This window comes from Eriocheir sinensis, chromosome 34, assembly GCF_024679095.1.
Source record: "Eriocheir sinensis breed Jianghai 21 chromosome 34, ASM2467909v1, whole genome shotgun sequence".
NCBI classification, from domain to species: domain Eukaryota; kingdom Metazoa; phylum Arthropoda; class Malacostraca; order Decapoda; family Varunidae; genus Eriocheir; species Eriocheir sinensis.
Window position 1 is genome coordinate 506530 of NC_066542.1, and position 16767 is coordinate 523296.

The 16767-nt window shown below is 42.4% G+C and overlaps 1 protein-coding gene across 1 annotated transcript in view; it reads right to left on the reverse strand.

Moving 5' to 3' along the window:
* Window positions 1-16767, reverse strand: part of LOC127007171 (serine/arginine repetitive matrix protein 1-like) — a 108744-nt gene that overhangs the window by 76188 nt on the left and 15789 nt on the right. Inside the window, exon 2 of the mRNA XM_050877888.1 lies at window positions 2584-2694. Coding sequence (XP_050733845.1) covers window positions 2584-2688 — 105 coding nt within the window. The 5' untranslated portion in view covers window positions 2689-2694. The remainder of the gene's footprint in view (window positions 1-2583; window positions 2695-16767) is intronic.

Sequence of the window (16767 nt, forward strand, 5' to 3'; positions counted from 1 at the left end):
GAATGTGATGTATATGTGGAGATAATAAAACAAGAAGGAAACCATGTTGTTTTCTTCAAATGGCAGTAATTCCTATGAAGGCATTTTTTAGAACTCGTGATTCATATTATTTGAGGTCCATCCAATGTTCATTTAAGGTTCATTAAAAGGCTTTTTATGGTTCATTTTTAGGTGTTTTTAAAGTTCATATAAAGATTTTTGAGGTCCATTCAAAGTTCATTTAAGGTTCATTAAAAGGCTTTTTATGGTTCATTTATAGGCGTTTTAAAGTTCATTTAAAGTTTTTTTGAGGTTTGTTAAAGGTTCATTTAAGGTTCATTCAAAGGCTTTTTATGGTTCATTTATAGGTGTTTTAAAGTTCATATAAAGTTTTTTTGAGGTCTGTTAAAAGTTCATTTAAGGTTCATGAAAAGTCTTTTTACAGCTCATTTTTAGGTGCTTTTAAAGTTCACATGAGGTTTGCGCAAACCGAAAAGTGTACACCAAAACGGGTACTTTTCAGGCTTGTTTGAGGTTCATCTGAAGCTCATGTTGTGAAGTTTGCGCACCTTTTACAAACGTTTGCCAAACATCCTATGAACTTTAAATTTCCGGGGGGGAGGGCACGGCTCTTTACCTTCTATTCCTTGTCCTTCTTCAGTTACATAAACAACAGAAAGGCGATCAGAAGTGGAATTGGACCTTTAATAAACAGCGACGGTGCACTAGTGACTGACAGCCAACACGTTGCAAACCTATTAAATAATTACTTTTCCTCGGTGTTTAATAATAACAGTCCTCCCACCACCACCACCAACACCAGTACTAATGTAAATCCCGAGCATGCATTGTCTAACTTTGAAATAAAACCCGATGAAGTCCTTAAAGCCCTCAAATCACTTAAAACAAATAAAAGTCCTGGACCTGATAAAGTATATCCAACTCTGCTGAAAGAAACAAAGAGCGAAATACTCTCCTCCCTCACAACCGTATTCAATATGTCCTTGCGACAAGGCATTGTCCCTTCAGATTGGAAAAAGGCTAACGTGACACCGATTTTTAAGAAAGGAGACAAAAAAGTACCAGGTAATTACAGGCCCATTAGTCTAACTTCGGTTGTAGGTAAGCTACTTGAGGGCATAATTAGAGACAAAATTGTGAGTTACCTTGAAAGCCACTCATTAATTGGGGACTCACAACATGGCTTCGAAACAAAGATCCTGCCTATCAAATCTATTAACCTTTTATAACGACCTCTTCACTGTTTATGACGTAACCAAATCACTGGACGTAGTCTATCTTGATTTCAGAAAGCGTTTGATAAAGTCCCGCATCATAAATTACTTTACAAATTAAAACAAATAGGTATTGACGGTCAGGTAAACCAATGGATCGCGAATTGGTTGAGCAACAGACAACAAAGAGTAGTGATTGACGGATTTAACTCAGAGTGGGCGCCTGTCACTAGTGGCGTCCCTCAGGGCTCGGTTCTTGGCCCAGTGCTCTTCATTATTTACATCAACGACGTAGATGTTGGACTCAATAACCGCATTAGTAAATTTGCAGACGACACAAAGATTGGTAACTCGGTTCTCACTGGCGAAGACAGGCAAAGCCTCCAAGAGGATTTGCACAAAATTTCAGCTTGGTCGGATAGATGGAGATGCCCTTTAACGTAGACAAGTGCCAGGTCCTTCAAGTTGGAACGAGGAATAAAAAGTTTGATTACGAAATGCGCGGCGTTAAACTCAAAAGCGTTCAATGCGTCAAGGACTTGGGGTCAAAATCGCGTCAAACCTCAAATTCTCACAGCAATGCATCGATGCAGCAAATAAAGCGAACAGAATGTTGGGCTTCATTAAAAGAAACTTTTATTTAAGAATAAAGATGTAATACTCCGCTCTACAACAGTTTAGTCAGACCCCACTTGGAATATGTGGTACAGTTTTGGTCTCCCCACCATGCAAAGGATATTGCTAAATTAGAAGGTGTTCAGCGTCGGGCAACGAAAATGATCCCTTCCTTGCGCAACAAATCCTACGAAGAAGGCTTTCTACCCTTAACATGTTCTCTCTTGAAACGTCGCCTCCGAGGAAAACTGATCGAATGTTTTAAAATACTTAATGGTTTCACGAATGTAGACAGATCAACATTGTTTATGATCGATGACACTTTGCGCACGAGGAACAATGGCGTAAAACTCAGATGTAGACAAGTAAATTCAGACTGCACCAAATTTTTCTTCACCAACGTTGTAGTGCGAGAATGGAATAAGCTCCCATCATCAGTGGTCCAGTGTAACACGATTGACTCCTTCAAAAATAAGCTCGACCGTCACTTCCTTCAACTTAATATCAACTAGAGTAGAAATGCAACGTTTTGGAGTCTTCTGATTAATGTAAAATCACTTAGGTTTAAGGACAGACCACCAAGTCTGGACCATGGGGTCTGTGTGGTCTGATTTTCTATGTAAATCTATGTAAAAATCACCACTCATTTTCTCCTTTCCCCTACACGTCTACACGCCCACAGCCTACCGCCATCAGCCCTGTGTCTCCTGAAGGTGTGTAGGCAGCAAAATAAACTTGATAAGCGGTAACTCACCAGGTCAGGAAGCGGCATTTTGAACGGACGCTGTTTGTTGACACTTGATTCACGGGAGTTTGAGGAATTGTAGGAGCGTGGCTTGCTGCTCCAAAGAACCCGCATATTTTTCTGTGATATATAAAGGTTTTCCAACATTATTATCTTATAAATATCAAAGTAGACAAAAAACAAAGGAAATAAATAAGATACAGTATAAGGAGAGAGATAAATATTCACATAAAAATCATATAAATACATTGACAGTCGTAACAGTATTAATATACTGTTATATAAATTGTTTCTCTCTCATCATCATCATTTCATCGACGCCTGCTCCAAGGAGCTCCCACCAGGGGATGGCCACAGCAGTAGTGTCCAACTTTCACTATCCAGACACTCCCTCCTTGCCTGCTCAAAGTTTCTCAAAGATCTTTTCCCCCTTTCCCTAAAGTACTCTTGCACCCTATCCCTCCACTTCAATGAAGGTCGTCCTCTAGCATTCCCTCCATCTCACTCACATACACACTTCTGGTCATCTTACTCTCCTCCATTCGCTTCATGTGGACAAACCACTTTAAAGTCTGTCGCTTCACTTCTTCCACCACTCCACACTTCTTCCCTTCACCCCAGTGACACATTCCAAAATGCTCGTACACACTTTAATTACTCATTTAATCCATTCTACTCACACCAAAAGCACTCCTGAAACAATTTATTTCCACTGCCTGCACTCTAGATCTCTGACTTTCATTCCAGGCCCACATCTCACTTGCATATGTGAGGGTTGGTACTATAGCCTGTTCACTTAAGCTAGATTCCTGGCACCTAGGCAGGTTGGTAAGCTTGCAGCTGATTGGCTGCCCCGCTCTCCCGCTAACACTAATGTCAGACCACATCTTGCATGCTCGAGTGAGACATGTTTCTTTATTATATGCCATAGCTCACCTCACATACGAGCTAGCCAGTTTTGGTTGACACCATCAGACTCAGCAGTGACTGTAGAATCAAGATGTATTTTAAAAACTCAACAAAACAAAAAAGAAAATGGTATGACAATGAGTTGAACTGTGAAGATGTTAAAAAAATATTTATAACATGTTTTATTTATGCTCACTGTTTTCAACAGTTGTTCATTGACTGCAGAAATATATTACATCACGTAGGGAGATCTCTCATGAACACGATAGTGTGATCAGAATCCAGATGAAGCTCCACATATTGAAAACACAGGGTTGTTTATAGCAACATGTCACTCACCCCAACCATCATGGTGTGCGTGTAATGCCCCGGGCTTTTATTTTCTCTTTTTCTATTTTCCTACACGTCCTCTGCGTGTATCGAAACACATGAGAAATTAATCAAGACAAAGTGAGGGTATTCCCCGGCTGCCTGGGATTGAACCCGCGACCAGCGTGACGGGAGAGCCACTCCTTACCGAGTCGGCCAAAGAGGTACCCCACTGGCTAAGTGGGTTATGGGAGGCTCGTTCATCAGGCCGTCGCCACACTACACGGCTTTCCCCCCTATGTAGATTAATTTCTGTGTGTTGACAATGTCCCTTTGAGACATAACTCCACAATGTCCCTTTGAGACATACCTCCAATATTTCCATTTTCTATCAACCTCGGAGCATGGGCCATCCTACCTGTTACCCCTTTGGGGAAACTCAACAGAACTGCAGGAGAGGATGCCCACCGCTATGCCACCACTGTAATGCCCCACGAGCTTATTTTCCATCCTTTCTATTTCCCAACACGGCCTCTGCGTGTATCGAAACACACGAGAAATTAATCAAGACAAGGAGAGGGTATTCCCCGGCTGCCTGGGATTGAACCCGCGACCAGCGTGACGGGAGAGCCACTCCTTACCGAGTCAGCCAAAGAGGTACCCCACTGGCTAAGTGGGTTATGGGAGGCTCGTTCATCAGGCCGTCGCCGCACTACACGCGCGACACTCATTTTTTTTATCATCATCATACAGGGTGTCTCGAGCGCCGTGATGGTTGGGGCGAGTGAAATGTTGCCATAAATAACTCTGTGTTTTCAATACGTAGAGCTTTAACTGCATTCTGATCACACTATCGTGTTCACGAGAAATTTCCCTACGTAATGTAATAATATATTTCTGCAGTCAATGAACAACTGATGAAAACAGTGAGCATAAGTAAAAACATGTTACAAACATTTTTTTAACATCACGGTTCAACTCATCGTAATACCATTTTCTTATTTGTTTTGTCGAGTTTTTAAAATACATCTTGATTCTACAGTCACTGATAAGTCTGATGGTGTCAACCAAAACTGGCTAGCTCGTATATGAGGTGAGCCATGGCATATAATAAAGTAACATGTCTCACTCGAGCATGCAAGATGTGGTCCGACATGAGTGTTAGCGGGAGAGCGGAGCAGCCAATTAGCTGCAAGTTTACCAACCTGCCTAGGTGCCAGGAATCTAGCTTAAGTGAACAGGCTATAGTATTGTATTTCTCAAATCCCTCTTTACCTCCATGCTCACACTTCTGCCATTCATGATTCGTCCCAAAGACCCTCCAACCCTTCTTCCTTGCAATGCCCTTTCTCTTGTCTCTCCCTCCATATCACTATGCTTACATATAACTGATCCAAGGTACTTAAACTCATTGACCTCCATTTCTTCACCATTCAAAATTATTTTGCATTCTTTTTCACGTTCAATTCCCACGCTATATGGGCATACAAAATCTACAACCTCACTTCTATTTCGCTCACAAACCATCACTTTACTTTTGTTGACATTTACTTTCAGCTTTCTCCTTTTACAGACACTATAAAAAACACTGACCAAATTTTGTGAGTCACTTTCATTTTCTGCAATGAGCAATGTGTCATCAGCAAACAGCATCGAATTCAGTTACACAGGATCGTCCTCCTCTAAATCCAAATTGAATATTTGTTAATATACTGTGTGTGTACGTATGTGTGTGTGTGTGTGCGTGTGTGTGTGTGCGTCTAATTCACCTCTTGGTTTGCTGCGGGTCTCTCTCGAGACAGCCAGCCGTTCCCCTACGGAAGGAGCTCAGAGCTCAGTGACCGATCTTTGGGTAGGACTGGGACCATTCACACACAACACACCGCGACAACGAGGTCACAACTCCTCGCCTTACGTCGCGTACCTACTCACTGCTAGGTGAACAGGGGCTACACGTGAAAGAAAACCCAACCCAGCAAACCGTCACCGTCGGGCCTCCATCGGCAGAAGGTCGGCCACCGTCGGCAAAATTTGTGACGTCAATTTGACAGAGCCTCTGTACTCCCAGCAAACATAACCGTCGGGCCTCCGTCGGCAGAAGGTCGGCCACCATCGGCAAATATTGTTACGTCAATTCGACAGAGAGCCTCTGTACTCCCAGCAAACCGTCACCGTCGGGCCTCCATCGGCAGAGGGGCAGCCACCGTCAGCAAAATTTCTGACGTCAAATCGACGGAGGGCCTCCGTACTCCAACGACTTTAATTATCATCTCATGCAGTAACATGCTGTAAATGCGTGTGTAAAAGACGTTGTTTATGATTGTGGATATCTATGCGATGGATAATGAATCGATCAGTCTTTCCATAAACTGCAAACTACCATGGGCATATAGTACATACACTTTTGTACACACACACACACACACAATTACGCACACACACACGCGCACGCATGTATAACACAATAATTATTAACATTCACCAGTGACGTGAATCCTTCTTCGATTACTTTTTCTGTAAATCAATCATTGTTACCATTATCAATATCTGTAAATTAAAATGAAATTATGTACTAAGTGGAATTCTATATCCATAATGTTATAGGAAAAAAGTCGGGCAATCATGATGTGTTAGATAATCTCAATCACTGACAGACGATCAGTGCTGGACGGCGACACAGTGTAGCTGGCGGCGGGTGTGACCCGTGGTAAGTGAGGCGTCTGCTCTTCCCTGCTGTATTTTGAAACACTTTTTTGTGCAAGGGAAGTTTGCTGAAGTTCTTATCATGTATCTTATGCTGTACTGTGGTACTTAGTTGTAATAAGTGCATAAGATTAGCTGTAACTGGTGAAATGACTCATTCACAACCCAATAGTCTAGCTACTTTACTTTGTTTTCTCGTGATATTTCTTTTTTTCTTTTTTTCTTTTTTTTACTTAAATTCTCACATTCTGTTCCTAATACTGCAATATTATGTGTCAATGGCAGATTCGTTGTCATAATATTTATTAATATAGTAGCCTACTGCATAGTGTAACTGCATAATGCATTTTTTATTAGTTTCCAGAATGTGTCCATGGGCATATGAGTAGCATATGAGAGCCGTGATGGAAAATAGGGATGTACCGATACCAAAATTTTGACCAATACCGATACCCCAATATTTGACCGAAACCAATACCTGTGCACTGAATTTTTTTAATACAACAATTCCAGCAGCTAAAGGACAATATCAAATGTTAAGAAAAAAAAAGACCCACTACTTGTTCCACCATAGAAGAGAAGGAAAAAAAAAAGTAATCAGAGCTGGCCTGAAAAAAGGTGTCCATAGTCATGAATTTCTTTTTATCAAGTTTGTTATTAATAAACTTTGGTCTCTTAAAGACATGGGTAAAAACAATCAAATGAAAAAATAGTAATATAAAGTAGTACTATTTATTTGATTATACATGGAGTATGGATTTTTGTGAAAGGCAAATACAGCACCCTCTCAAATTTCGCGCTCACTTCGTTCCGAAGGTATAGCGCTAAACTCGAGGTATTGAAAACACTGAAAAAGAGCTTATCTGTTCCGACCCCTGGAGATTTTTTTTTTTTCCCCCCTACATTTGGGCTATGGCGCCGGTAGACTATCCATCTGGGCCTGATGGTGGGCCCCGAGCCCGTCATGGCGCAGGCGACTGTTTATACTGGCACCATTATAATTGGCCCATGCTGCCCCCTGGAGCTCACTTTTTTCCTCCTATACTTCCTTGTTATTTAAAAAACGTACCGTGGAAAAAGGAAGAAAACAGGAGGAGAGAACGGGTTGTTTTAAAGCCACAGATGAAGTCTTACGATTGGCTGAGCTCTGAAAACAAGCTTGTGATTCGCTGGGAGTCTGATGACATCATCGCCGGCGCTCACCCGGCCAGCGGCCTCGCTGCCTTGAGGCAGTATCACACTGGCCGTTTTCTTCTAACCATTGTGGCTATTGGCAACGCCCGTGCGCCCATCCGGGATCGAGTTGTCGGTTATATGTAACCTGATGTCATACTGGGCCCTTTTCTTCCCACCGCCTTGGCGGCAGCTTGGGCAAACGCCAAATCCAACTTTTCCGAGTGTGCATCACACACGGCCAAGGTTGGTTGGCCGTATACACATCCACAACGTAAACAAAGCACTTGCCCTGTATCAACATGGCGTCGTCTTCTAAAGCAAGGGCTGCTGTGGCTTGTGCTGTCATTACCCAAGTTATGGACTTGTTGCTGCAGTTAAATGGAAGGAAGAAGCTGTTGTGGGTGTGGCGTGCCTGTGGTTCTTCCGTGCCAGTTCTCATTGTCACCACTGCGCGTGAATGGCCAACCCACCCATCTAGACTCCGACCACACAAACACGTGGATCGAGTAACAACACACACACACACACACACCAGACTCATCATGAACCATAGCAGATGTTTCTCACAAACAAAAATGGCTTCGACATTTCCTAGAGTGTGTTAGAACTTATTAGGTGAGTGGTTCACACAAACCAAACATACCCAATGGCAAGAAGAGAGCAGTGTTAAAGACGACTGCTCTCTTCTTGCCAAGAGCCAGGTTTGGTTCATGTGAGCCACTCACCAAATACGTTCAACACACTCAAGAAATGGTGAAGTTGTTTCTGTTTGTCAGAAACATCTGCAGTGGTTCCTAATGAGTCTGGTGTGTGTGTGTGTGTTATTCGATCCATGTGTTTATGTGGTTGAGTCAAGATGGGTGGGTTAGCCACGCACGCGCAGTGGTGACAATGAGAACTGGCATGGAGGAAACACAGGCATGCCACACCCACAACTGTATTTTAACTGCAGCAACAAGTCCATAACTTGGGTAATGGCACCACAAGCCACGACAGCCCTTACTTTAGCAGACAACGCCCAACAGCCCTTACTTTAGCAGATGACACCAAGTTGATAGGCTACAGGGCAAGTGCTTTGTTTACGTTGTGGATGTGGATACGCAACCGACCCAGCCATGTGTAACACACACCTGGAAAAGTTGGATTTGCCGGTTGCCAAGCTACCGCCAATGCGGTGGAAGAAAAGGCTCAGTGTGACACCAGCTACGGATAACCATGAACTGCTTCGGTTGGGCGTACGGGCGTAGCCCGAAGCCCCAACGGTTGGACGGAAACGGCCATTGTGACACCACCTAAAGGCAGTGAAGCTGCTGATAAGGTGAGTGTCGGCGATGACGTCATCGGACTCCCAGCGAATCACAAGCGTGTTTTCAGTACTGTCAGCCAATCATAAGGCAGCCACCTGCAACTGCAGCTTCAAAACGACCCATTCTCTCTCTCTCTCTCTCTCTCTCTCTCTCTCTCTCTCTCTCTCTCTCTCTCTCTCTCTTTTGCCACAGCCACAATGTTTGGAGGAAAACATCCAGTGTGATACTACCTTTAAAGGTAGAGTGCATGACGTGTCAAAGCAGCGCGAAACTCAGGGTGATAATGCGTGAAACTCATGATGGTAAGAATTTAGGACTAACCGCGAAACTTGTGGATCGCGAAATTCGGATAGCGCGAAACTCGAGAGGGTACTGTACTGTAATTTCTATAGTTACGATATAACTTCCAAAAAGCACGTTTGGTCAGTGTTAAAATCAATCTGTTCACTGAACGCAGCCAAAGGGCGCTGGCTAAATTGACAGGTTGACAGATACGTAGAGAGGCTAACTCAGAAGACGGAGCAGAATGTGAATGGTACGTGTATCAGACCAACATTTGCGTCACCCACACACTACATGCTCAGCTGTCAAGAGAGAAAAATGTTTAAATTGAATAATAAAATTATTTTACATCTCCACTGAATTATTGAACAAATTCCGGGATTATCATATTATCGTACAGGCGTTATTGTACATCATACAAACGGTCGGATTTCCGTATTTGTATGATAATTATTGTACGACTGGCAAGGCTGATGAGGCAAGTGTCGGGGCTGCCAATCCCGCGCCGAAGCTACTAAACCTGTATTGTACGTGTCCGCAGTACCAAAGGCTATACTGTATAACTAAGTATTATATACTTGTATTCAAAGTAATATGAATCTTATCGTTTAAAGTGATGAGAATTAAATCACGGGAAATTCCAAACTATGTAGCATCATGATACTAGATAATTTCATTTTTCTAATATTTTTTTCAAAAATTTAGAAAATCCAATTTCTGTTCAACAAAATTATTTGCAACAAGTGACATGCGACAAACAAAACTCCTTCAAGTATCAGTAGTATCGGCAGAAAATCAGCCGATACCGATACTCTTGAAATGTGCCAATACAATTACCGATACCGATACATGGGGGCATCCCTACTGGAAAAGGTGGTGAAAGAATGGCTCCGGACAGTTAAACATGGGGATGCTGAACTACAGGGCTTCACAACATACTACTTACGCCAGTAATTTACAGGATAGTAGCAGCAGCTAACAGCAATAAAAAAGTGACAATTTTATAAGGACTAAGGACCGCTTTCACAGTCATCTGGTACGCATCCTAACCAAAGGCCCTATCATCCTACCAGCACACAATACAAATGTGTTATCACATAATGAATGTCTCAGGAATTCGAAAATATACAACACAATGCTGTATTGTCGATGAAATGCACCTAAAAAATAAATAAGGCAGGCGGCGTCAGCTGTTGTTTTCTGCGCAGTAGAGCAATGCACCCATACCACCACAAGTATGTTCAGGCGATGACAATTTTTTCATATAACACAGCGTCTTCCCATTATGATTCAGTGCCTGTCTGGCAGCCGAGGAGTTAAGGTGCGTGTCACCTGTCTTTGATCACAATATTGTTTGCCAAATTTTGTTTTTTTTAATTTACTGAAATGGCGAAATAAACGATACTATATGTGAGAAATTGGCGAAACTGATGACGCTGGCGAAATAAATGGCGAAATTAATGACGCATTTTATGATTTTCACCATATTACCTAACAACTCAGGTTGTCATGATGCCTTCTATTAAAAATTTTCATCATGTTTCTCTTTTAGCTTACAATCGTGCCTAATCCCTAGAGGCCATCTCAGCCAATAAGAGTAGGCAAAAAACACTCCCAATGGTCTCCAGAGGACATGTAACGTGCCCTCAAAGCATGCAGGGAGGATCAAGTTACTCCTTCTGAGGCTGCCAGGACTTTTAACGTACCAAGGAAGACACTGACTGACAGGTTACATGGCTAAGTTAGTGATGATTGCAAGGCAGGGAGGAAAAGGACTTTGACACCAGGACAGGAGAGAGACTTGTGCAACTACATTGGTTACATGGCTGGGAGGGGATTTCCTCTGACTATTAATCAAATTTTGATGCTTGCTTGGTGTATAGATAAAATAAATGGAAGGAAAGTGTTTGGATCATCAGGTCCTTGTGAAGGATGGCAGAGGTCATTTTGGCACAAATACCCCGATGCCACCAAGTTGAGACGACCTGACAGGATGGACTGCAGATGGGAACTCTACAGTTGACATTATCAGGGACTACTTTCAGCTTCTTAATTAAGGAACATCTAAATAAGGGTGGATATTTAGAGAGACCTCAAGATATCTAAAATTGTGATGAAAGCTTGTAGATTTAAATAAATGTACGCAGAGGGTAGTTATTCCCAAAAGAATGAAGCATGCTCACTCTAGGGATGTTGCCTCATCAGAACACATAAGTATTCATTGCTGTGTGTCAGCTGCTGGACATGCCATACCACCCTTCATAATATTCAAGAATTCTTTTCCAGGAGGCAAGTATGCAAAGGATGGGCCTGATGGTTGCCTTTATGGTAAGCAAGAATCTGGCTTTATGGATTGTGATCTCTTTTTCACATGGTTTAAGCAACTATTCCTACCTCATACTCGTCCCACAGCTGAACGGCCAGTCCTGCTTTTGTTTGATGGGCATATTTCTCACTGTTCCCCACAGGTTATTGAACTGACTTGTAAAAATAATGTTACACTATTTGCTCTTGCCCCACACACTACTCATATCTGTCAGCCTCTTGATGTAGCTGTGTACAAGAGCTTCAAGTCAAAGTTGGGAAAGATAGTTAATTTAGGAAAAGCAATGGACTGTATTGGCTATCAGTTCACCTCTTCGCCGCCCGAGGCCCCTGGCGTGCGATCAGGTCTAAAGAAGAAGAAGCGGCGACAAATGTAAACAAACATTGGCTGGAGGGGTTGTGGAGGCCGTGGCCCCACAGAATAACTGACCCTCTATAAAACACTTCCAATGGAAAAAGAAGGTCACGCACGTGGAAGCATTGCCCACGGCATCTTGCACATACCAATGAATCACATTTATTTCCAGTATTTGGTCCCAGAACTCAAACTGTACCTCGAGAACAGGGGAGTTCAGGTGACGGCGTACTTAATATACCATACAAGCACGAAAGACAAGCTTGTATCAAACTGTATTGTCGGATCATACACGAACAATTTACAACCTGTCAAGTAACTTTAATTCATCTCATTGTAGGTACATAAAATGACGTCTGGCTCTGTCAGTGTTTGTATGCAAGTTTAGTGGGTTTATTTATAACATGGGTCATATTCAGAGCAGCCTAGGTATAATCACAATCAACAAACAGTATTGACTATTTCATGTTTCTTTGAATACTAATTGTTATTTACATGCAGGAAATTATTAAAATACCCTTGATTTGCACTTGCACATCCAGATCATTTAATGTACCTGAACAGATATGAATTATAGGCATTTGAGGAGCCATAGATCCTTCGGGTATGATCTGACTATTCCGTTTGATACAAGCTTGTCTTTTGTGTTCTTGTTATGGTATATTATTATCAATGCCAAGCGGTTTGTTAAGGATTTTGAAGGTTTTTATTTTTTTGTCGTGGCCTATTGCACCGTTAGGCTTTTTCACTGGTGGGGCCTGATAGTCGGCCCAGCCCATTGTAGCGCAAGCGAGTGTTTTATAGAGGCACCCTCTAATTGTTTTGGCTCATACGGCCCCCTGGAGCTCATCTTTGAGGCTCTCTTTGGAGAGGTAATCTAGAGTCCGGGTTGATCGGTGGTCTTCAGGGCAGCATGTGGGTAGTCTTGGCCCACTTGGTGGTGACTGAAAAATCCCAGCTGTGTGACGGCCAGGATTCGAACCCGCGTCCTTCCTGGATCTCTCGGAAGCAGCGCCGGCATGCTAACCACTCCGCCACTGCCTCCCCAATATATTATTGAAAAATTAGCTGAAACGTCTATCACAACATTTGAACTTCACGTATTCACAAACTAAAATGCACAGGTGGAACAATTATCAAAATTCCCGCTATGCTGATTAACATGAAATGAAATGGACCATAGGCTACACACATTATTATTATTATTATTATTACCGTTACTATTATAAGGATTAGGATTATTATTATTGATATCATAACATAGTATCATTACATTATTATTTTATATTGTTGTAACTGACTTGAAATGAAAACTTACTCAGTTTTTGTGGTATAGTTATACTTACCCATCTCCACACCAGCCTCCTCTTTTTTTTTAAATGGATATTAAAAAAAAGGCTCATCAATTGGCTGCTGCCATATGTCATAGATGTGTAAATACTTTATAAATCAAGACTATGTTTTAAATAAAATATACACAATATTTTTCAGTTTATCATGACATATCCGGCAGTAGTAAAATAACTGGAAAAAAAGCGTAATATCCATTTACATAAAGCTTATGTGGTCCACTAGCAACATAATCAATGAGAATAAGATTATTCATTAAGTAATATGTGCACAAGCTCCAAAAAGTATGCAACCTCAATCAGTCATATAATTTAAACAAACAAGGGGAATGACAAATTGAAATATGAGCTACTCATAATTTATACCCATGTAACATATTCCAACCTAAAGGGTTATGTTGAGTTAGGAACGTAAAATTAGATTAATATAGATTTCTTAAGTTCGTTTATGAAAAATATATATGATGCACTCCCTATTCCCCTCCGTTGATAACAAAGGCACAGTGTGAAGTGAATCGCACATATCAATGGCAATCAATTAAAGTTAACGAAATAAATATAAATTACCTAACCCAACTAGATCTAACTTAACCTAACCAGATGTGCTGATATTTCATCTCCTACTTAATAAATTACCATTTTTATTGTCATATATATGAATTGTACATGTATCTTCAAACCTCCCAAAAATCACTGGGAAAGAGTGTAGAGAACAAAACAGCTGTGAAAACAGCCACAAAATGTGTGGGAGTCCATGTGGCCGTGGGCGACAAAGCCCATAGGTACGTTAGGTCAGGTTAGGTTAGTTTAGACCTTGCAAGTTTATTTTCAATGATAAATATGCAGTACATCAATTTCATCAGTGGCAGAGTAAGCTACAGTGGTGAGCCACGGGTTTGCACCACCCGTGGCAATGCGAGTTCCCAAGCATATTCCGGTTTTAATTTCTAAAATCTTTTCCATTGATTTCTGGGAGATCCGAAGGTTACTATAGGATATGAATATGAGACGAACCGTTGGTTGAGTAGGGGACGAGATAATGACATGAAACGGCAGAATTTACTCTTTACTACACTCCAACACAACTTCTGCGTGTAACGAAACACACAAGAAATTAATCCAGACAAGGAAAGGTTTTGCCGGCGCCAGGGATCGAAACCGCGACCAGTAAGGTGAGAGAGCCACTCCTTAACCAGTCGTCCATCTTAAAGAAGTACCTCCACTCGCGGAGTGATTTATGGGAGGCTCACCCATTAGGCAAGTCGCTGCAGTACAGACACGTTAAAACCAGTGCACTCAAAGAGAAATTAAATACAACACAAAGTCAGTGTTAACCTTAAGCAAGATGGCTACCGTTACTTCAAGATTAGCCGATGCATGTTTAAAAGTGGTGAGACACAGTAAGGGCTTCAATGTGTAGCCACAAGCTTTATTTTATTTACATTGCAACCACATGGGTAAATCTTAGGAATAGCGGCTCCAAGCGGGTGCACATTTAGGGCACGGTGTGGTGGTAATTACAACATTTCTAGCACGTACGACGGGGTTTTGACAAGCGGACAGGCGTGTTAGTCACCCCGGCGCTCGCAGTCTCATCGCCCATCAACTTGGAAGAAATCGTGAGGTCAGCGTGGAAAAATACACCCCTTGAGACATAAACACGCCTGTCCGCTTGTCAAAACCCCGTCGTACGTGCTATAAATGTTGTAATTACCCGCTAGGAGCCGCTATTCCCAAGATTTACCACCATATGTACTGTGGACCGCTTTCACAGTCACTTTGTTTGTGGGAAGGGTGGGAAGGGAGTGAAGGCCAGGGTGTGAAGAGAGTGAAATATCGGGCAGTGCAGCATGAAGTGTTCTGGTGTCAGGCTTCCCTTATTTGTTTGTGTGTCAGGTTGTGTGGGGCACCACGGGCAGTGGCGCTATGTATTGGGTGTCAGGGAGCGGGTCACGTCCGTCTTGGGATGGACTGGCGAGGAGCGAGGAGAGGTTGTCACTTTGTGATCGGTGATGATCGTCTTGGTGTTGCGCCTGTGGTCTAGTGAGGGAAGGCCTGCCTCTGCCTGCAGGGCCAGGGTGGGAGATGACCTGAAGGCGCCGAGGGCAACTCTAGAGGGTCGAGAGACAGGAGCAGTGCCCGGCCAGGGAGACCTTGTTTACAATGGCTTCGGTGTTCTGGGCAGTTTGGCGCTGCTTCCAACGAGAAGGCATCTCTAAATCACTTATCTTGAGACCAGAAGTGAAAATAGCTACAGGTACTTAAACTAGCAAATATTTAACAGGAAATTAAATCATTCTTAAGCTGCTGGAGAGCAAAATAAGGAAAATGCAAAACCTCCCACCGTGTTTTCCCTGTTTTGGGCGGCTCAGGAAGAGGCTGCGGCCCGCGCCACATTCGCCCCTCAGTGGTCACATACACCACACACAGACGCAAACCTTAAAACTTTGCCAGCAAAGGGTAAGTACATTTTTTTTTCTTACCAACAGATACCACGTTTTTAAGTTTGGCTCCAAAGGACAACCAGTATTATTTTTTTCCAAAATAGAAAAGAGGAACCGAGTTAAGTCAAAATAGTACTTTCGTTATGTTTCCCCGAGTCTCCGAGTGCGGCGCTGCACGGAAAGCCAATACGGTCCATTAGAGGTAACTTTTGGATTGCAAAGAAAAACGTGGCAAGAATCATGACAAAAAAAAAAAATTTGATGACAGTATTGTAATGCGGGGAAAACTGAGAGATCGGTAATCTGTAATAACTGATGTGTTGCTTGTGAAACAAGTGGTTACGAACCGCAAGACAGACAGACGAACCAGATGTGGAGCTGGTGGCGTGACTACGCCTCAGCCGAAGGTGCTGAATTATCATAAGTTAGTTTTTTTTGGAGGAGGGACGAGCAGAATTTTTCCCCTGTATTCTAGAAGACCATATATATGTATCCCTAAATCCTGATTTTACTGTCCACAACTTATATTTGACACGAAAGTTTTTTAATGATTTACATAGAGAATCATTTACAAAGTTACATGTGTGCGGGCATGGTTTAGCTGTGGAGACTGGTCGGTGGAATAGGCAAGGCAGGGGGCGCCTTCCCCTGGAAAAGCGGCTTTGCCCATGTGGGGAGGTGCAGACTGAACTACACGTGGTGGAGTCTTGCGCCCTCACACAGCCATTGCGAGAACACCAACACTTTGCAACATGGCAAGAACTTATGACAAAAGATGCACATGTCGCAGCAAGAATTGCTTCATTTCTTACTTTCTACATATCATTGATATTGTCTTCCTGAACACTGGAGGCATGGTCGTTTGTATATTGTCAATACGCCATTGAAATTGTCTTTCGTTTATTGTCTTAGTTCTGTAATTCTGTCTTTTTAGTCAGGTAAATCTTATGTCATTGTTCTATCGCATAGTTCTGTTTGTGTACCAAATGTCATGCCTTTAGTCAGGCTTTTATTTGTTCTGTTTTTAACTTTTA